Source organism: Lissotriton vulgaris, chromosome 8, assembly GCF_964263255.1.
Source record: "Lissotriton vulgaris chromosome 8, aLisVul1.2, whole genome shotgun sequence".
Classification (NCBI taxonomy): Eukaryota; Metazoa; Chordata; class Amphibia; order Caudata; family Salamandridae; genus Lissotriton; species Lissotriton vulgaris.
In genome coordinates, this window is record NC_141696.1 from 847786334 (window position 1) to 847809167 (window position 22834).

General features: G+C 44.3%; 1 protein-coding gene across 1 annotated transcript in view; it reads right to left on the bottom strand.

The window, feature by feature from the left end:
- Positions 1-22834, bottom strand: part of LOC147698089 (acetylserotonin O-methyltransferase-like) — a 684409-nt gene that overhangs the window by 652382 nt on the left and 9193 nt on the right. Inside the window, exon 2 of the mRNA XM_086934767.1 lies at positions 4452-4626. Within this exon, the coding sequence (XP_086790893.1) occupies positions 4452-4626 (175 nt within the window). The remainder of the gene's footprint in view (positions 1-4451; positions 4627-22834) is intronic.

Consider the following 22834-nt stretch of genomic DNA (forward strand, 5'->3'; position numbering starts at 1 on the left):
GTGGGGAAGGGGGGGTCCCTATTCAGGCACCAAATTATGTGGTAAATATATTTTACCTAATCATTTTTTCCATATAATTATCAATACAAGACAGCTCATTCAATGAGAGGCAGAGTCTGTGGAATCTGAGTCATACGGGCTTTAATATAATGCTTCGAAGCATGGGACATCGGGTTCCATCACCACGCAGGTTCAGGAAGGGACGTTCTCGCTTTTTATTAACAGTAATCAATATATATAGTAAAACAGTATGCATGGCAGTGAATACAGTAGGCGTAACAGGTGAAAAGAGATGATAAGAACACATGTGCGTAACAGGAGGCGTGTAAGAAGGCGACTAGACTGGAATGTGTTTCGAGGAGGCTGGACAGATAACTTGTGGGTAAAACATGAATTTGGCAGGCAGTCCAGGCCGAGCCGGGCACCGCTGCGCTGGCAGGAAGTAAGGCAAGGGTCAGGGATGCATACAGCTTTCAGAGACAGGAGAGATGAGACTCGGGGCCTCGTTTAAGGGCCTAACTCGACTGGGCCAGAAAACGTGGCCGAAAACGTGAAAGTGTACCATGTAAAGACGGTGGCACCGTATGCCTAGGAACACAATTAACGGGATTTCTTGGTATGGTTGGATAGCTAACATGTTAAGGAAGGACGCAAATGTATTTGCGTCTTCCTAGTATGTATAGAACAGAAGCTACACGACATACATGGAACATGGGTGCAAGGATAGGGTGCGAGTGGGGGACACATTAGCTAACTGAAAATTTCTATTACCTCAGTATTCATTGGCAATTTATGTTCCGTACCCTCAAATGGTTTGGTTTTGGTCCAACTTTTATATCCTTGGTTAAGCTCCTTTATTCCTCCCCCGTGCCAGTGTTTTTGTTAACAACCAATTTTCCAGATTCTTTTCATTGACCAGAGGCACAAGACAAGGTTGCCCCCTTTCCCCTTTGGTATTTATTTTATGTCTTGAGCCTTTTTTAGAACGTATTCGTTCCAACCCTGCTATTACTGGTATACAATTTTCCTCTGTTGATACTAAATTATCTGCGTATGCTGATGATGTCCTCATTTACATGTCTAATCCAGAATCCTCCCTTCCACCTTTTTTAAATGAAGTTCAGTTGTATTCCTCCATATCAGGTTATAAGCTTAATCTATCCAAAATGGAAGTCCTCCCCCTTAACTCAATATGTTTTCAATACATGTTTAATAACACTGATTTTGCATGGTGCCCATCCAAAATTAAATACCTTGGTATATGGTATTCTTCCTCTCTAAAGGATACCCTTAAATTAACCTTTGATTCACTGACTAACAAAATTCAATCTCTTCTTCAAATTTGGTCCCCCTTATTCCTATCCTGGTGGGGTAGATTGGACACCATCAAAATGATGATCACCCCACATGTTTTGTACACAGTTTCTATGCTCCCTTTCAAAATTCCCAAATCCTATTTTACTCGTATTAATTCTCTATGTATAAAATTACTGTGGAATAATAAACATCCTCGTATTGGTTTGCATACGTTGATCCGGCCTAAAAATGAAGGTGGTGTTTGATTCCCTGACTTTAAATCATACCACTCTGCCTTTTTGATCAAACAATCCTTCTCCTTGGCTTATGACTTCATTGATACTCCTGTCCCTAAGTGGGTTCTCCTGGAACGCTCCCTTTTGAAAGATTTCTCCTTTCAACATATCACCTTTATGTCAAATTGTACTTTTCTATCCAAATATCCCATTTTGAAATATTCCCAATCCCTATTACAAACTGTTTTTTCCCCTACCCTTTCCCCTCTTCAATGTTTTTTATCCTCTGTGGTTTGGTATAACAAATTTCTTAGATAGAAAGTAAAATCGTTCTATTTTAAACACTAGAAGGAAAAGGATATACTGTTTGTACATCAATTTTTTCTTGACTCCTCTCTTATTTCCTTTCCAGTATTGCAAAACATGTTTCATTTACCTTCAACATTTCTCTCTGAATATACTATTATAACATCTGCCATTCAATCTCACTTGTCTTCCCTATTTTCTTCTTCTGAGTCTTTCTCTTCCTTCACTCCTGTCACTCCACTTTATCCTTTATTTTCTACTCAACTCCCTAAAGCTGCTCTTGTATACTCAATTTTATTATCCAATACCTCTGATCGCTCCAAATCTAATGTAGAGACTGCTTGGGAGACTGATCTTGATTTCTCCCTCGATACTGCAATGTGGGATCGGTTATGGTCCAAGATTTTTAAAGTCTCCATTGCTGCACGCATTACACAATCCTTACTCTTTATATATCATAGAGTTGTTATTACCCCGGTTAGTATTCATAAATTTTCTCATGCCTCTTCTCCTTTATGCTGGTCTTGTTCCAAAGTTCCAGGCACTCTAAAACACCAATTATACGATTGTTCCCCTGTTTTATCTTTCTGGACTAATGTTTTGAATATTTGCATGAAAATGTTATCTCTCTCTTCCCCATTATCTTTTTTACACATATTTTTAGGTTCTTTATCTGATGATATTAATATTGTTACATCCTCTTCTGCTAAATTATTAGACCTATTTATTGCTCTTGCATTTAAAGTTATTTTATCGTGTTGGAAGGATAATTCTAAACTATCTGTCCACACTTGGTGGAACTACATTTGTGATGAACACAGAATTTCTATTGCTTCCTCCACCTCTGTACCTCTAAAAATTAAATCCGATCTGTAATGGCTTCCCTTCACTTCATATCTTTCCTCTAATCCCTCTCCCTTACCACGTGCTATTACTCCCACATGATTCCTCTGGTTACCCTCTTTTTCTCTCCTCTCTCCCCTCTACTCTTTCCTTCTCTTTCGTTTCTTCTTTCTTTCTCTTTCCTTCTTTTCTTTCTCTCTATCTTTCTCCCCCTTTTCCTCATAAAATTCGTCTGGACTGATGTCATTTAATATTATATTCATATGTACTTTTTTCTAACTTTTCATGACATGTCTTTTGTATTACTTTTCAATGCCTAATAAAAATTTCTTAAACAAAAAAAAAAGGTTGTACAAATCCAGAGTATAGTTGCTGAGGAAGCAAAAGGAAGATTTCTCTTACCTTAAGGGACGGGTTTACTGTTAAAAAATGTATTATTTGCGTAGCTGTATTTGATTTGCCAGTGCGACCTAACCATGATCATGCCATGCTGAATCTACAGTGTTTTAATGAGTATGGACAAAATAAGCTTAACAAACCCCGGGTTTTGGCGGTTTGTGTGTGACTTTCCATTTTTTTCCGAGACTGTCTGATTATTTTGAGATTTTCTCCCTCTTACAGAATGTTGTCAGTATTCTTCATGAATTTGACAATTAGAATCATTTTACCTTTGTTTATCTAAATAGGTATATATTTATGGTTTGTGACTGTACTTTTCTATAACTGAGTCTTCCTGGCAGACATGTATTCTTTGCATCGTTCCTATTAATAATTCTGTAATAAATCCACTTTTCCCTATACTGATCTAGAACTGAGTCATTTAGAGATGTAAGTTTTATTTTTACTTTACTTCTGCTAAAATAATGATCCTTGGATGGGGAATGTAGTCCCTTTGCGCTAGTCCATGAAATACTGGTATTCAGTTAATGATTTAGGCTCTGCTCCCACATTAGTGTGTTTCCTAGTTGTGTTACTCTGTCGGCATATGTGTATATATTTGTGGTGAATGTATGTCGTTACTACACATGCTTTTACAATGCATTCCTTAACCACGCAGGTTTTACAGCCCAAGTCGTTACAACGACTTGCGTTGGGGGGCGCTGGATAGTGAATAGTTTAATTTACTATTCCAACTCCAGTACCCGTGGATAGTAGGGAAGGTTTTGGATAGTAAATTAAACTATTCCATTTCCTACAGCGCCCCCCAGCGCAAGTCGTTGTAATGACTTGCGTTGTAAAAGTTGCGTGGTAAAGGTACTGCGTGGTAAAAGTTGAGTTGTAAACGCTGTTCCCCATTTGTGGTCTATGTTAACGTGTGCACAAATATTGTTTGCCTCTTTGAGAATGCATCATACAAAAGACAAACCTTTTGACTTTGTCAAGGGTGCCTTCTCAAATGTGCTCTCTTGTCTTCCAGGTGCAATAATTGATTATGGGACACTTATTGGGCAATGTTATAAAAAACGTACTAAAGTTTTTTCTCGGTTTGTAATATCACTATGGTTTTTTGCCCTGTTTTCAGAAATAGGATTTATCAAAACGTCCAAATGTACTATACACTTTGGGCCTAACTCTTTCTCAGTTGCATTATTTATTGACATCAACAGCCAAATGAATAGTAAATATCACAGCGATAATATAAAGGATTTTTCATGATTAAGTAGACAAAAAATAAAAAGATTTAATTTCTGATAATACAATTTATATATGATTAATGAAATCTGTTTACACGGCCTGGCTTTGCTGATGGCTGTAACATTATGGCATTACCTTCGGTATTATTCATATCCATATCCAGGAGTTTTAATCCAACGCACGCGCACAGCAATCTTTCCATCCCATCTGCACTGGCATGCAGACGCTCAGCAATGGTGGCAGAGGGTAGGGGGGCACCAGACTCCTGCAGCAGGTCAAATACTCCAAGTTCGCATGCAGCAAACATTGCCTGAGGAAGAATAAAATGCAATCTTTAAAGTACAGAAAGCTAAATCTGTTTAGTGCATTTACATTCAATGAAAAATGCACCTGCCACCAATATGTATGTTGCATAATAATACCAAGGAACAAATTGAATTATTTAATTTGTGCATCCCTTTCTGAAATTCACGTTCGGTATAATGACGCCTTCCCTTCATGATTTAGTTCTGTGTTGGTCCACTACAATAATTGTAATTGGACGGAAATGTCAACTTACCTATGGATCAGGACATCGACGTTTGTTCTAACCTGAATCATATATAAACTAAGAGGTAACACAGTGGGCATTTTAAAAGCTTGTACATGGCCCAAATTATTATTAAGCAAGAACAGTCTATCAAATCAAACACAATGCGTTTTTGTACAATTGACATCCTTGTAGTGATGTGCAGTCAGCACACCAGTGTTTCTGTGAGTGTCCTACACTGTGCATCCACCCACCAATGGGGTCACTGGTCAGGTTACGCAGGAATAATAAAAGTGGCCGAGCGCACATGCTCTGGGCCAGTTGCACCCAGTTACCAGAGTGTCTGTGTCACACTCCTTTCTCCAGCATGCGGGCCTAGCGCCGACTCTACAATGGCGACGAAGGAGCTGTGCCCACGTGTGCCACAGCTCACAGAAAAAATCATGGGAAAAGGGGAAGGGAGCTGCCCACATCAAGGGCACCCTCCTGTGATCAGCGTCGGCTGCCGAGAGGCCTGCAGGGCGTGTGTTGAGCCCCGGGCCTGCATGCAAATGAGGAGGTGTCCGGGAGCCTACCTGCACCTCTTGACCCCTCTGCGGCTACCCGGACAGAGAAGCGCCTGCAGGAGAAGAGCGGACCGACCAGAGCGCACCCGCGTCGGCCGCAAGAGAGTGACCACCACCGTGGAAAGCGAGCTGTGCGGAGCCAACCCGCATCGGCCGCATCAGAGTGCCCCTAACATGAAATTACCAATGCGGAGCCCACCCGTGTGGTTAGACAGTCCCGCAGGCCGGAGGTGAGCCAATGTGCAAGAAGCGGCCCCAAGCGTCATAAGGCCAGCGGAGCCCACCCGCTGCAAATAGGAACTTTGCCCTGCGCCGGCTACTGCGCCCCCGGTGAAAGCCATGCCAGCGGAGCCCTGCCAGCAGTGATCGCTGCTCCTGCCGCACAGCATGTGACTGAGGCTGCTGCGGGGGCGGCGGGTATATTAGCCCGCAGCGTGTGGAGAGCTGCCGGGCACTGCATAAAGAAAGTGGAGCCCACCCGCAATGGCAACGATGCCCCGCCGGGCATGATGCAAGCCCGCAGACCGCCTGAGGAGCTGCGGCCGCCACCAAGAAGGCCTGAGTCCGCATCGGGCAAGAAGTAGAGCCCGTAGAGAAGCGGACGGTGGCGTGGGCAGCGACCGAATCAAGCAAGCGGTGCAAGCAGCCAAGAGGCAGTGACTCCCCTCCCCCGCCGTGCAGCGTGTGAATGTCAGGCAAGCTGCAGTGGCGGGGTGAGAGATTCTTAAGGCCGCACCTGGCCAGCGCTACCTTAATTATATGAGGGGTGGGCAGGGAGCATGACTGCCTTTGCGCACAGCCCCATGTATAAGTGACAAAGCGGAGCCCACCCGCACTCACCACGAGGCCCTGCAGCTGGCAAGTGCCCCCAGCACAGCCGGAAGAGGTATAGGCTGGCCAAGGCCCCAGAGTAGTGTGCGACCCAGAGGACAGCGCCAACACCCCTCCCCCGCCGCGCCATGTGTGAATTGTGAGGCTGCGGCAGCGGAGTAATGGAAGGAAAAGGAAGCGTGAATGCAGCCATGAGAGCAGATGGGCACATAGGAGAGGTCCACAGCGTGAGTGGCGCTACCTGGGGCTTATCGGAGCGATACCAGCACACACACACACCCACTTTGCACAGCCCGGGAGGAAAGCGAGTGAGGGGCTGAACAGCGCGCAAGCGTTTGCAGCAGCACCCGGCCAAGAACACACAAGGCACTTACCTCGTTAAGGAGAACCATTCTGCAGCCTGGAGGGGTCCTGGTGCCAGAAGGTGAGCGATAGCCATCTGTGAAGGTGCTCTCCCACCAGGCAGCGAGCACGGAGCCTGCAACGCTGGGGGAAAGCCGAGGATGAGAAAGAAAGTCTGAGGAAAGCAGCCCTGCCATCTAGTGGACCTTTTGCAGTACTACAGGAAATGAAAATAAACAAGCCTACAACTAGCCAAAAATCCCTGCAGCAGCACAGGACCGACTGGGGCAGCACACACCTGACACCAGAGAAAGTGGTTGCTGCAACCTACTGCAACAAGTGCAAAGGAAAGCTGGTGTGACCTGCAGTGAAAGACTGACTACTGCAGTGCAAGATTCCCCCCAATGTCACATGGGTGCATCCAAAAGAGGAAACGATGAGAGTAGCTAAAGAGTCTACAAAGTGCAGCAACCTGCTTGCAGCCACGTCAAAGGAAGATCATAACTGATTACGCAGCAGAACGCAAGAGACAGTGTGCAGAAGTACCCCAGAAGCGGATAGAACACGACAGCGCCAAAAGCGAAGATCCCACTGAAGATGTGTGCAGCAAGTATCAGATGAAACGGAGGCGTAAGGGCGCAGAATGCGCGCCACATGGTGACAAGACGCCACCGCAAGGAGGGAAAAGAGCACATGGAGCGCCATCGCGCAGGACAGGTACCATGGAAGTTCACACGACGTGACGCATCCCAGAAGCCGACCAGTCCGTTGATCGCAAGCCAAAAGTCGACCAGTCAGATGGTCGTCAAAGTCAAAACGCCGACCAGCCAGATGGTCGCCCAAGCCAAAACGCCGACCAGCCAGATGGTTGCCCAAGCCAAGAAGCCCACCAGCCAGATGGTCGCCCTAGCAAAGAAACCGACCAGCCCGATGGTCGCCCGAGCAAAGAAGCCAACCCACGGGAAGGTTGCGAAGGAGGAGACCGAAGCAGAGGTCAGCGAGAATCTACATGACAAGAAGTCTGACACGTGGACTGAAGGTAGCCTGCCTGAGAACGGCAGAGTGGACTGGCTAGAGGTCCAAGAAGTTCAACTAAGAAGTGGTCCGTGGACAGGCACCAACGAACTTCAACATCACAAGTTTGCAGAACAAAACGGAAAGTGAAGGGAAAGTCGCGATGCGAACTCTGGCGGTTCGAGTGAAAAGAAGACCGTGTCCTAGGACTAGGACAAGACTGGGAAGACAAGTGCGGAGTGGGCCAGCGGGACGAGGAAGCCTGGCCAGAGAAGATGAAAGAAGATCGCCCCAGGTTCCGTCGCAGCAGAGAAAGAAATGGAAAGAAGGAGGAAGACCAACTGGGAACGTATGAAGAGGTCTATGGACGGGACCAAGAAAGAGTCTGAAGATATCAACAGGAAGAAAGGTACGACACCTGGTCCGGTCAGCAGAAGATAAGCATGCGTTGTCCTAGGGGTAGGACACAACCAGGGAGACACATGTGGAGTGCACACCACACGGAGATGGCCTGAATGAACAGGCACCAACGAACTTCAACATCACAAGTTTGCAGAACAAAACGGAAAATGAAGGGAAAGTCGCGATGCGAACTCTGGCGGTTCGAGTGAAAAGAAGACTGTGTCCTAGGACTAGGACAAGACTGGGAAGACAAGTGCGGAGTGCGCGAGCGGCATGAGGAAGCCTGGCCAGAGAAGATGAAAGAAGATCGCCCCAGGTTCCGTCGCAGCAGAGAAATAAATGGAAAGAAGGAGGAAGACCAACTGGGAACGTATGAAGAGGTCTATGGACGGGACCAAGAAAGAGTCTGAAGATATCAACAGGAAGAAAGGTACAACACCTGGTCCGGTCAGCAGAAGATAAGCATGCGTTGTCCTAGGGGTAGGACACAACCAGGGAGACACATGTGGAGTGCACACCACACTGAGATGGCCTGAATGATGAAGATAAGAGGAAAGGGACCAACCACGTTGTAAAAGGAAGAAGAAAGAAAAGAAGGGAATTAAGTGGCATGTCGCCAGCAGAGATAACAGACCGACCACGTTGCAAAAGGAAGAAGAAAGAAGGGAATTGAGTGGCATGGCGCCACAAGGAAAAATAACGAAAAGGGAGGAGAAAAGAGGTGTGACAAGTCAACACACACACCGGAAGAGGAAGGTGACATGCGCTGGAACATCAGAGTACATCGGAGCACAAGGCCTGGGAAGAACAACAGCGGCATGGAGCAAAGACTTTTACCGACGCGGACGCCATCCCCAAGGCAATCGCAGGTGGGAGCAGGCTGGACTATTAGCAACAAAATACCTCTGGGATTGAGTGGAAGATTGGATGGCGAGAGTGCTCAGACATCCGGAAACGAAGGAACTGACCACTCCACACCAGCCCGTGGAAACCCAAGGGGCAGAGGCCTCAAGGGACTCTGGCATCAGAAGATCCCGGACAAGAGATAGATCCACAGCCGCTCATCTGTAGGTCCCAGAAGGGTGAAGACCTTGCATGCAATGACAGGAGCTACAAAACACACCCTTCAGGTGGAACGAAGGACAGAACGGTGAGGCTCGTAGCACGTCCCACTCACGGCCCCAAGGCTATGGTGGAGCAACACGACCGAAAGCACCAGTCATGTGGAAGCCTGGCAAAGAGGGCCTCCCGGCCATCCTGTGAGAGAGGAATAGCGGCCTGAGGGGCATCCTAGTGAGAGGGATGTTTGGACCTACTCTTGTCATTTGTCAAGAGACACTTTGAAGCATGCCCGAAGACACCGCAAGAACCAGGACTGAACGGCGGAAAGCAACACCTAGACATCCACCGTCTCTCCAACAGATGGTTATCACCACAAGAGCGAGATTGAGCATGACTGCCGAGCAACGTCCAGTTACAGAGCCAAGCGGAGGCCGGACCTACCGAGCCCTCCTGAATTGTGACAATGTAAACTGGTATACAAGCCGCTGTTTGCCAACATAGCAATTCTGCGAGCAGCTGAAGAGACTTAGCGGTGTTTCCGTTTTGTATTTTTGTGTTTCATTTTCCTCAGTTTAGGAGTAGTACAGTTAGTACTCCTAACTTTAGCACTCCTAAACTGAGAAAAATCCTAACTTTAAGACTTTCGGTATTCACAGAAGGCATTTAGGAGTCCTAACGTTAGGAGTCCTAACTTTACTACTCCTAAACAGAGAAAAATCCTAACTTTAAGACTTTCGGAATTCATAGAAGGCATTTGGGAGGCCTAAAGTTAGGACTCTTAACTTCTGTGAATACCGAAATGAGTAAGTGCCTTCTGTGAATTTCAAAAGGAGTAAGTGCCTTCTGTGAATACCAAAATGGTAGTAAGTTTAGTATTTTGTCTTCAGTTAGTTCTGTGAATCGGGCCCATAGTTTTTAAACCTGAACCATATATAAACTAAGAGGTAACACAGTTGCCATTTTAAAAGCTTGTATAGGGCCTAAATTATTATTAAGCAACAATAGTCTATAAAAACAAACACAATGTGTTTTTTGTACAATTGCCATTCTGTACTCAAATATTTGAAAGTAAATTTATATACGATAATGAAGAAAAATGATTTTTGGTGAAATAAGATATATGCCTAAGATCACATAATTTAAGTGAGGAAGACATAATTTATCCAGGATTTCTAGTTTCACTTCATACAAATCAGCCACTAAATGGTGCCAACTTGTCTCTAGTTCAGGGATTGTTTTTACCTCTTTGTGAATTTTTTTGCAGTTTTTATATAGCACGAACTTAGCCCAACTGTAATTGAGCTCTTTACATATGCACCAGTTATATTACACAAGGTCACATTTATTTTGTGTAGGAATTGAGACAGTATTTTGAGGCAACACCAGCCTCATCATTATGATGTCAGTCAAACCACAACTTGTGGTCCAACCGACATCTAGTGCTGTGGTCCGTCTGCCGCAATATGTTGTGCAGCGGTCAGACGCAGCGTGTAGAGGGACCGACTGATGATTCTGACGGGCTCAATGAGCCAGTCCGACCATAGCTCAGAAAGTAATTCCCTACAAAGGAGTGATGCCTGCTAAGGAACTGCCGTAGAGATTACGATGTCCCTTTCAGACAGCCATTCTATGGTGGTCTGACTGCCTTAGAAAAGCTGTCGTAGAAGGACTTTGGGGGGCCCTGGTAGGGCTCCTGTCCCCCCATGGCCTCCAATATTAAGAAAAACACCATGCGGTGCCTGCCACACTGTGCAAAGATGTTTAAAAGGTTTATTTTTCCTATTTTGGCTTGTGCTGCAGCCCGCAGAACTAGCCGCAATTGGAAATGTACACTTCACATCCTAATTTGGAAAGCAGGACTGCCAACTCCTTGTCAGGTGGTCCCGTTTCTGACACAATGCCAGTGGGATGCTCATCCGACTGGCATTAAAATGAGGTCCCAAGACATAAACCTGGCTCCCCTCTGACCATAAGGCCACATCCTTGGTAGAGGGAGATCATCAGGCAGAAGCCACATGAAAGCTCAGGTCATCATGGGCTCAAGATTCCAACATGAACTCGAGTTGAGCCAGAGGTAGGCTTAGGAAAGTGCCCCTTCCTGCACAAAAAAATCCTGCATGCAACACAGGCACCCTTGCACCAGGGTGACCGTGTTGGCACAAGGTAGCCAAGCACCAGCACAGAGACAAATAGAGGAATGTACAGTATTCTTTTAAATACAACACATTACTGTCCTTTTCCCTTTGACACATGGTGGCCCAGTAAGATGGCTTGCTGTGCTGTGCCACTCCTCTTAAGAATGCACCTTAGTTTAAGCAACAGCATAAGCATTCAAGGCCCTATCTCACGCACAAAAAATAACCCTCTCTGTTGCACAGACCTGGGCGAGTGTGCTGTGCCCACTAGCATCCTTCTTCCAAGGACTCTGTTGCTTTTACAAGTACTCTCTGCATCTTATGCTCCTTTATATTTCCTCCTGTGTTTTATCTTACACTGGTCTTTATAGATCTACCTGTTGGTAAGCCACTGGGGGCCTAATTGTGGGTTTGGCGTCCATAGGACTGCCAAACTCTCTGCGGTGCGGTGGCCGTTGGGGACTGCTACAACAGTGGTCCGAATGCAGTTTTAAAACTACAACGGTTGGACCACCACATCATAGAACTGCAGCAACTGAAGACAAAGATTTTCACCAATGTTATATGACTGTGGCAGCCTAGGCCTTTGTTTATGATGTTTGCAGCTTATCGATTATATTCCTATGGGATTTGGTATGAGAAAGGGAGCACCAAGGGAAGTGACCCAGATTATATCACTCAGAGTACAACTACTTCTTAACAATTATTCTGTGTTGGGTGGTGTATGAATACAGGAGTCTTTCAGGAGGAAAGAAAGGGTAGTGGGGGCACCGGGTAGGGGGGGGGCCACAGGCCAGATTGAATGTCAACCTAACCCACAGTTTGTGTATTTAGTCAGTCTACCCAGTCCTCAGGCAGGTCAGGAGGGTGGTGTAGGAAAAGTCAGTCTTCATACTGTTTTTAGAGTCAATGGGAACCAGATTCCCTAATGTATTACTTTTGTTACCTACATCCATTTTTATTTCTGTTAGCCACTCAGGTTAACTGGTCTTGTTCTCCATCCAAGCGAGAGCTATCTCCATCATCCTCAACCCCTTCATGATACCTCTCAGGGTTTTCCCAATTTGCATGGACCTCTGTCCAGGGTTTTGCCATGGGGTGATGTCTCCGTTCTCATGCATCCTCTCTGGTCAAGACCCTACCCTCTGCTCCAGACCAATGGGTTAAATCTCTTTTCCAGTCTCCAATTCTGGGGCCACAGGTGGATTTTCACGTCTATGCTATTCTCCTCATAGCCAGGACCAGTGCTAGATCCAGGAATGTTGCGCCTATTTTACACTTGGGTGGTACATCCTTTACCACAAAACCATTACAACGCGGTATGGTTACATCGTGGTTTTAACAACGCAAGTTGTTACATCGACTTGCACTGGAGGGTGCTCTAGTCTAAGGAATAGTGTGAATTACTATTCCAACACCTTCCCTACTGTACGTAGACGGGAGTTGGAATGGTAATTCAATTTATTCCTAAGCCCAGCACCCTCCAGAGCAAGTTGATTTAATGACTTGCGTTGTCAAAATCGCGATGTAACATACTGCGTTGTGATAGTATGCGTTGTATCCTCATACATCCGGTTGGGGGAGCAGTCCAAACAAGCAAGGTCTGATTGTGGGTGCGAGAGCGCCCACTATTGCTGCACCTACCAACTTCAAGGCTTCTACCCAGACCCTCTGTACTGTGGCATATTCCCAGGTCATGTGATTGAAGTCAGAGTTGCTATAGTTACACCTCTGACAGTTATGTATTTTACCACTGTAGGTGACACGGAGCCTGTGGAGAGTCCTCTATGTCATGGGGGTGTAGTTGAATTGAATATATTTTATCCTTGTGTTGTGGGAAACCTGTTAAAGGTATGCCAAGATTCTGCTCCACTCCGGATCCGAAATCTCTTTTTGTAATACTGTCTTCCATCTGTCCTGCAATTTTTGTAACGGGGTACAGAACATTTTAGCTAATGTAGAGTAAAACAATGTCAGCTGGTGTCTAGCTCTGCCTAGGGTCAGCATGGCCTGTAGCACCCCATGGGTTGGAGGCTCCTCTCATCCGTTATTCCACAACCCCTTAAACATTTGGGTCGAGGCCTCATACTGTAATAACAGTCCTTACTGAAGTTCAAAGCTCTCAACCAGATCCTCCACTGAGGTAAGGATGGATTGGATTGCTGGTCACATGTTTGGCTATTTTGTTTACTTGTCAGACCCTAGTCTAGTGCACTGAGTGTGACCAGTGCGTGTAAATCCAAATGCTGCTGGTGGACTTGCAGCACTGGTTGTGCCACCCACAGAAGCAGCCTTGTAAAATGAGTCTAAGGTCTGCCATTGCAGAGCCTGTGTGCAGTCATGCTGACTGGGCAAGTGCACCCACTTGCTAGTCCCTAAACCTTCCATTTTCTTCATATCAGTCACCCCTATGGTAGGCCCATGGGCAGGGTGCATTGTAAGTATAAGGTAGTACAATCCCTGATGCGTGTGGCATGTCCTAATAGTGAATTACAGCCATTTTCGTTTTTCACTATTGCAAGGCTACCTGTTCTCCATAGGCCAGAATAGGCTGTTAGATTATTACATGTTTATAATCCTTACTGTCTCAGAGAAAATGGTAGAAATTCAAGTTTAGTATGCCTGAACTCAGAATGATAAAATACATCTTTTAGTAAAGTTGGTTTTAACATTCTGTGTTTGCAAATACCACTTTTAGAAAGTAGGTATTTGCTTGTCTAACCTTTCAAGCCTGCCTCTGCTAGGTTGTGTATTCCTTTGTCTGGTTTTTTGAGTGACAGGGCTGGGGGATTCCAAGAGACAGGATGAGTCAGCCAAGTGGTGAATAGAGAGTTCTGCATCTAGATGGGAGGGAGTAGTTGCACCTGAAACTTGAATAGGGCTGTGCCTGCCTTCCACAATGCTGGCTCCACCTCATGTGGGGTGTCTGATGTCTCTGCCCTGCACAGTGAAAGGAAAGGAGAAGTCTGGTAAACAGAGTTCTTCAGAACTGGTTTGGACTGGGCAAAGGCACCTCTCCCCTCAGAGAACAGAGGATTTTGTGGTATAAATATTGGGACACTGATCCCATGAAATTAGATCACTTTTGGACTACAAGAAGAAACCTTTACTGAGGAGAGGAACCTGAAGAAACTGAGGAGAGACTATTCCCAAGCTGAAGTGCTGCTTAGAGGATTGGCTTGCAGTGGTTCCCTTACTGCCAAAGGAAGGAGAAAGGAACTTTTTGTACTTTGCTTTCAACTTCTGAAGGATCTCCAAGGGCTTGGAAAAGAGCTTGCCTCCTGCTGAAGTCTCGGGGACAACAAACTTCAACCCCCAGCTCCTCAGAGTTCTTGTGGAAGTGCCTGCTGCTGTTTTGGGCCTTCTGAGGAACTGTGTGTCGCAAGGAGCTGGAAGCGCGACTCATCGAAGAAGAAGCGTGTCGCCATCGCTGCTGCTGCCGTCGCATCATGAATGTCGGCGCTGTAGCTGTCGCACTGCACCTCATCAAGAGAAGCGCGCCGCAACGATGAAGAAACGTGTCGCCGTAGCTGCTGCTGCCGTTGCAACTCCGAAGGAGGGTGTCGCCACTGTAGCTGTCGCATTGCACCACATCAAGAGAAGAGTCTTGCAATGAGGTTGGAGCGTGTCACCATCGCTGTGCCTGCTGTCGCAACTCCGAAGGAGGGTGTCGCCGCTGGAACTGGCACTGCATCGAAGAAAAGCGCCTCACATCCCCGAGAAGCGCGTCGCCGTCGGAGCTGCTGCCGTTGCAGCTTGGATGTCTCCACTGTAGCGGTCACATTGTGCGGAAGCTTCACGCATCGTGGGAGAAGAGTGTCCAAAGTGGAGTTGTTTCCGTCGCATCGCGGAACAAGGGTGATGCCACTGCAGTCCACGCATCAAACCGAGAACTTCTCGCATCCCCGGAGAAGAGTCCAGCATCTGGAACATCTTTACGTCTTTATTTCTTTGCACCTAAACTTTGCCGCATTTCCCTTGCTACGACATTGCTTGTCGTGGAAGCGCAACACAACCTAAGGTATATTGAAGCAAAGTGTTGCATCTTAAGAACTGAACTAAACTAAGCTAAATCTACCAGTATTGTGTATTTTTTTGATTTATAGTATTGTGATAACTCTATATAAAGTATACTTATTTATTATATAAAAACCTTGTGTGGTGTCCATCTGTAGTGTTGTCACTGGGTTACTGTATGTGGTCACAAATGCTTTACACACTGCCTCTGAGATAAGCCTGTCTGCTCGTGCCAAGCTACCAAGGGGGTGAGCAGGGGTTATTTTAGGAGTGTAATCCCCTTATCCTGACTAGAGGCAAGGGTCCCTATTTGTCACAAATACCTACCTGTGCCAACTAGAGACCCCCAGATCCAACAACCCCCAGTTCTAACAGTGCTCTTATGTGTAGACCTGAGAGACCAGTCACCGGAAGCACAAAAGACAAATAGAAATGTTACTTGAGAGATTTAGACTGAGGGCGCTCTATGCCTTGCTTGCGAGTATAGACTGCTTCTGGAGAACTGATACTGTATGTCATTTCAGAGCTATAACTATAAACAGACATGATCCCTTGTTTCTCTGAGATATAGTGTGAAGTTGTTGGAAAATTTGTGTTCTGTTATGAAATCACACCACACCATGTAAGATGCATTGTGTAGTTCACCTTAAAGGGCTTTGTAGTCCTCTCTTCCCTACAAAAAGTCTCCAAAGCAAACAGTGGGTACCAAAGAAAGTTACAATTTGCGCCTCTTCATCCCCTATACTCTTTGCTAATTTTCCGATAATGTAGATGGTCTTCAGCTCCTCCAGACTTAAGACAGCGTCCTGCTCTTGCATTGCTCTTGAAACTAAATTTGGGAGACAAGACCTTATGCTGAAGCCCCACCCCATAGTGTGCCTTCCACTTTGGCTAGAATCTGTCCACAGTAGTGATGATGTGGCTTTTGGCTCAGTCTATTATCATGCAGGCTTCCCTTTCCTCCTACCTCTTCCCGAATGCGCTTTCTGTTACCCTTCTAACTAGCCATCTGTTTTCTGTAACATTGCCTGTTAGCCATGTGAGCAAATTAAATCCTCACATTTTTTCTCTGCTTGATTTTGCCAATAGAAGAGCATAGATGAAATCTATATCAGATTACCTGGTAGGTGCACTTGTTTGTCTTACTATCAAATAATAACTGGTTATTTTTACAGTGCTTGCACATGTTTGCAGTTTATAATGCTATGAATAACAAGTGATCATCATTACTCAACTCACTTAACTGATTTTAAAACTATGAAATGGTCAGTTGGCCCTGACGCTATCGCACTTGTGACTAGAAGGTTTATAATAATGATGATAATAAATAGTGTTATATAGTGTGTAATGACAGAGGTTTGCAGCTGTAGGTGCTGTAATACCAAGTGTTACACAATTTAATGCTACTCATGTTATCTATGCTGGATGGATGCAAAGCTGAGCCGGTCCTGCTGAAATTTAACCTGGCAGGTCACACTGTAACCTACTGAGCAGACACGCTAACCAGGGTTCTTTGTGCAGAAAGACTAGAATACCACTTGAATAAGACAATTTCTCAGGAAGTACAGTAATATTAAAATCACAAGTCTTCCAAGCCCTCGGGAAAAAAGTGTAATTTATTGTTTTTGACACTTGATCTAAGTCACTAGTGGCTAATGACCATCCCAAACACACCAGCTGTGAACACACAAAGCAATCACACTGGAATCGAGTCGGGCTAGCATCATTATAAAAGAAACAAGACTGCCCCCAGCGAGATCCAACCCCGACTCACGTCTCAAAAGTTAAACAAGGTGATTACAGATTGAGAATGAAGTGAGGAAATGGTCAGGATTAACAGTAACCCTACCCTGCGCAGCCAGAAGCAATGATGCAGGTGTCTTCACTATTTAATGTGACATAAATGTTCATGCTTCTTTTTTTACCTCACTCCATAGCTATCTAATGCTAAGGCGTTTAATATGTTTACAGTTTCACAAGCAACCCACTTGCTGCCTGCTGAGAAGGGAATTTTTTAAAAATCCCATGAATCACATACACATCTATGGGTGCTTTGTTTGGACCCCCGGAATCAGAATTCCCATTACAAATGTGCAAAGCTGAGTTTAGATGAACATTCCCTGCACCACAGATGTGCAGATTCCTAGCACCATTAGCAACCCAAACAGCACCACACATTGTTCAAGCCCTCCCTAAAATTCACAAACACAAATGTTACTGGGTGTTCAATATGCATGTTTTATTTGAGATATTTCGACAAGTCTTTGCATATTATAAGGTTTTGTAAATGTGTGCGAAATGAAAGGCCGCCTTTCTTTCTAAATATGTTTCATCATTTTGAAACTTGATAACACAATCCACACAAATACATTCAATGACATTGGAAATAATTCCAATCAGCATAATTTCACTCAACGCCATACACTTCCACGCTACATAATTCAACTCTACCCATTTTCATTAAACACCACATAATTCAACAACAAACTACATATTTCAACTCAACAACACAATTACACAACATACCACATACATCCAAACCCCCTTACAGAATTCCACATCATGCCAAAAATTCAACAGAACACCACATAATAAAAATCTACAACATCCAACTCCACAACACAAAAAGCTATACCATACAACTGCGCTTGGTGACACACAATTACCCTGCACATGATTCCATATTTCAACTGCACACCATTCCACTTAATTCCTCTTCACAAATACACTCTATACCACACAATTCCAATCCAACCCATATGATTCCACTCCACAACACATATCCACTCCACGCCAATCCAAAACACAAGCGAAAAAGACATTGTCAAATACAGCACCAATACCTCTAACTGTCACAAATACGAGACCAATTTGCATTGCAAATGCTTGTTTTACTTTCATTCATGCTGCTCTCCAGCATGCTGCTACACAACATTACTTAAAAACATACACAAATAGCTCTCTCGTGGGCAAACCATATTGGCTATGCCAGGGCTTGTTTTAATGGGCACAGGCACAGAAATATAATGCAGGCTGGTGATGTGTCAGTAAGGTGGCAGCCTTATTATTGTATGTATAAAATGAAAGAATCACTGTTATGCACTTAGTGCCAGTGAAATGTTTTGCGAACAGATTTGAAAATTGTTCATTGTATAAAATCCAAAATGTTTTATTTCTCCATTTTCCTCTCCTGATTTTTCTCATTGCCTTTTTCTATCCGTCACACTTTAATATTTTCTCTGTATTGATGTGTTTTAATCTGTTAATTTTTTTATCTCTGCCATTGTTTACCTTCTCTGTCATTCTCTCTCCTCGTGTTTTAGTTTGCAATCTGATTGAATCTCTTGAATTTGTAATTGTAATTTTATCTACATATCGCTTATTACCCCTGGTGAGGAGTCATAGCACTTTGCAGCAGGTAGCACACTACTCCGGAACCCAAAAGGATTAGTGGTGAATTGGTATAAGGAAACATGAGCATAGTATTAGTATTAGTACTCGAAGGTACAAGTTAATTTGAGTGATGGACATGCGAGTCTGTTAGTTGGATTTACTAGAATAATGGAGGGATAGAGGAGGGAAGAAAATCAGAAGTGTTATTTGGGAGATCATAGTAGTAAGTTGAGGTCTGGGATGAGTAAAGGAGAGATGGAGGAGGGAAAAGCCGGTAGTAAGGAATTAGGGAGAAAAATCAAGAGACAAAAAATAGGTTTGGAATGAGTCAAAGGAGAGATAACGTCAGGGAGAATTTAGTAGGGTTGTTTGGGAGATCCCAGTAGTAAACTGATGTTTGGGGTGATCAAGGAGGCGTGTAGGAGGTCCTCCTCGCTGCCCACAGCCCAGCATAATGTCATCAGGGACAGGGATGTTGTGCACCAAGAGATGAAGTAGGGTTGTGGGGCTGTGTAGCTGTATCTTTTTCCTTGCACTCAATACATGTGCATCCAAAACAACCAACCATGTGTGGCTTAGGAGAAAACTGTTTGTTGTGCATTGGACTCATTTCACACACTTACTACTTATTTACAAAACTACCAATATCATACTCCTTGGATGAAAGGTGGACTAGCAAGAAAGGACTGCTTACAACATATTTTGATAACACACAAAGCACTTAATAAGTTCAGGTGGCAACTTCAGAATTTAAATTAATGAACTCTAATTGTGATTCTTGATTTTTCAGCACAGGGTGGTAGTCCACTACAGAGACTATCATCCTACACCATGCGTTAAACATGTGTGTCTATGTACTTTGTTCACATCACCATCAAAATAACCTTTATAGTACAGGTTAACTTCAATGCATGTTACTTTTAAAACAAATGCTAGAAATGTAGGCTTACTACTGGCAACTAATATATTTTTTAAGTGGCTGAATAATGTTTTTGTAGTCTTTAACCATATGGGATTAGCCATGTAGCCTGTTTCATGATAAAAAATAAAAACAACATAACTGTGAAACTGTAGAACGATGTGGGAGGCTGTGGATAAACAGTGTGTCATATTTCCATAAATGATTACATTTGGTTGGGTGGCTCTTTTGAACATCATACGAGTGGACCATGTTTGGGTCCAACACTACTGTTTAATGGCATTTTATGTATTTTTTATTCAAACTGGAAAATGCAGGCGTTTGCGGTATCAGATCCACTTACCAATTGCACATCTGTTAATTAACTTAAATAACAAAAGACAAACAGTAAATATGAACCCTGAACAGAATAAACAAACATAAATTTCTTGAGTTGCAGTCCAATCCTTATGATTACTCAAAAAGACACAAGGTCCCGCAACAGGATGATATTTATTTTTTTAAGAGTAAGAAGCTGGTCTATGTGAAAGTCTCAAGAGTAACCAGCTGTTATGCTTTACCACTGCCAGCATTCAGGTCGTGGCTAGAGACTCAGCCTCTCATTCACCAGGGCATTATCACTATTGACCAAGAATCTGGCTGGTTGCAAATGTCAAAATGGCACAGTTTCATAGATAGCATTCTCATAATTCAATTGTACTGAAAGAAAGGATTCATGGAGGGGAATCAAAAGGGTTTGCTGTTCATTTCATCCAAACAGCAGCAAAGACAAGAAATCTAATCCTGATTAAGGTTGTTGATATATTGAAGAGGGTGTTAATCTTAAACCACAAAACACTACTTATTCAGTTTAGTACTTTAGAGGCGCCCTACACAGGAGCACAGCTGAGCGGCCGGGTATTCTGTACCTTTTTGGATTGAGCCTTGCAGTGCATGCGCTGCTCTGAGAGCCATGCTGTATTGGAGTATGTGTTTTAAGCCCCGCCCACTCTCTGCCGATATTTGTCATTGGCTTGTGTCATTGTTCTTCGTAAATGCTGGCTTCTGATTGGCTATTAGGCTTGTTAGTCTCTCCTTAGTACTGCCTTGTATTCATTTGCAACCCATGAGGAATGGCCCTTTTACTTTGGGTGTTACACAGTATGCCTTCTTTAGTCTGTAAGCACTAATTTCTTTAATGAGTTTCTCTTACTGCAGGGGAGTCTCTTATGCGCAGTTGTGACCACCGGCTTGTTTATTTAACTCGTAGCAAATGGGGAGCTCTTCAGGTGCCATGGGAGACAAAAGGGGGCAACTCAGGAATGCCTTCAAGCATTTGGAATGAAATAGGCCTTGCATTTGCTAGAGTTTAAGCTATTGGCATTGTATATTACATTGCCTTTTATTTATGTTTTAAAAACCAAAACATAAATAAAAGGCATTATCATTTATAATGCAATATCTCAAACTAGCGTAAATACAAAACCTATTGCATTGCAGAATCTTGTTAAAACAGGTACCGAGCGCACTTGTATCATGAAAAAAACTTGTATTGTCACCTGTTGGCCTGTGGCCGAAAGATTTTATGAAGTACGTGCAGATGCATGTTGTTCTTATTAACCGGGTGTTCATACAAGCAAATGCACCTGCTTCGGTATTAGCTAGGAAAGCAGAGGGCAAATATGCTTACTTCTACCCATCACAGGCACTTTGACTATATACACAACTGATAAATACAAAGTATTAATGGCTATTGCCAACTGATACAGTACTCAAATATGGAATATACAGTCTATGAAGCCTCCTACAGACTCATACGCAAGACAGGATTCACATGCCTGTGCCAAATAAGCTGCAGAAACCCTCACCCCTTTCTACACAAGGTATGGAATGCATTATGTCAACAAGTATGCAGAGGTACAAATAGTGGCAGCAGTCAATTTACTGCATTGTACAATGCCCTTGCAAGCTCAACGCTCTAGTGTCTCCATCCATAGCAAAATCAGCCTTGTCATGACAGCTGCACCACACTTTATAATCACACTCTCCAAGCTCAATTGTTTTTATCATTTCTAAACCATAATCTTACAGGACAGCAAGATAATTTTATGGCAAGACCAGAGGCTCCTATTATGCTTTTCCTTATCTTGCTTTATTACACAACAGCCAAGATAAGTGAAATACTACAGTTCCCAGGGGTCCAAGCCTTAGGCTGGCCAATGGGAACGGAGAAAAAAACGGCATAACTGACCAATGATGGCCAAGTATAGTAATAAAGGTCACCACTGACTGTGCAGCTTCCTCTTTTCTTGCTGCTCACAGTCAGATAAGTGCCTTTATCTTTATGCTCGATTTTTGCTGCATTTGCATATTGTGTATGTGCTTTATTTCGCTATCTGTTTACATTGTTCATACTTTATTGTGGCTTTTGTTGCCCGCGCCTCCGGCACTCCTTTCTCTCGGCTTTCTGCCCGCTTCAGGCGCTCGTCGCCACTCGTATTCTACCGGCACCCCTCCTGGTTCATATTCTAGTGGTTTCTGCTGCCTGCGCGCATCGCGTGCGTTCTCCACTCAACGATCTGCGGTCACCTGCTTCAGTTCGGTGGCACAAGCATTTCCTGTGCATTTTTGGGCTTCCCTTCGTGTCCTGTCACCCGGGCTCCCATATTTTCATTCCTCTGCTGCCCGGAGCCTCGCCTTCTCCTCCGAAAGTTTCCTCCTTTCTGGGCACTCCCCCAGCTGTGCCTTTGGGACGGCTGGCCACTCCCCCTGCCTTCTCCATTAACCCTTGCCTGCCTCCTGCCTCAATTCAAGCCTTATTGCAATGGAAAGCTCTCCAGAACCTATGCAACATAATGAAGAAGGCGAAGCCTTCAGGAAAGACCTCAATAAATTCATCAATAATTCTGTTGATACTGCAGTTGAAGTCTCTATGAGGAGAATGTCTAAATCCATGGAAAATACGATGATAAACCTTGTGTCCAAAGCTCTGGCCCAATCTGCGGGGGAAAGCAGAAAAAGAAAGGTGGCTTCTCGTGCTTCAAAAACTGCATCTGGATTGACTAGCGAGGTTCCCTCGCACTTGATTGAGGACAGAGCTCCTCCCAGGCCTCCTTCTTTGGAGTGGCTTGTTGGTACCGAGGGCAAGTGCAAACAAAAAGTTAAGCATGCAGAGTCCCTAAAGCAGAAGCTGGTAATTTCCACCATCTTGGACACTGATGATGATGATGATATTCATGATGCAGATGATTTATTTGCTGTTTTTGATTACCCTGACCCTCCCCTCTAAAAAAATCAAAAACTGATTCCTTTTCTTTTGAGCCTGTTTT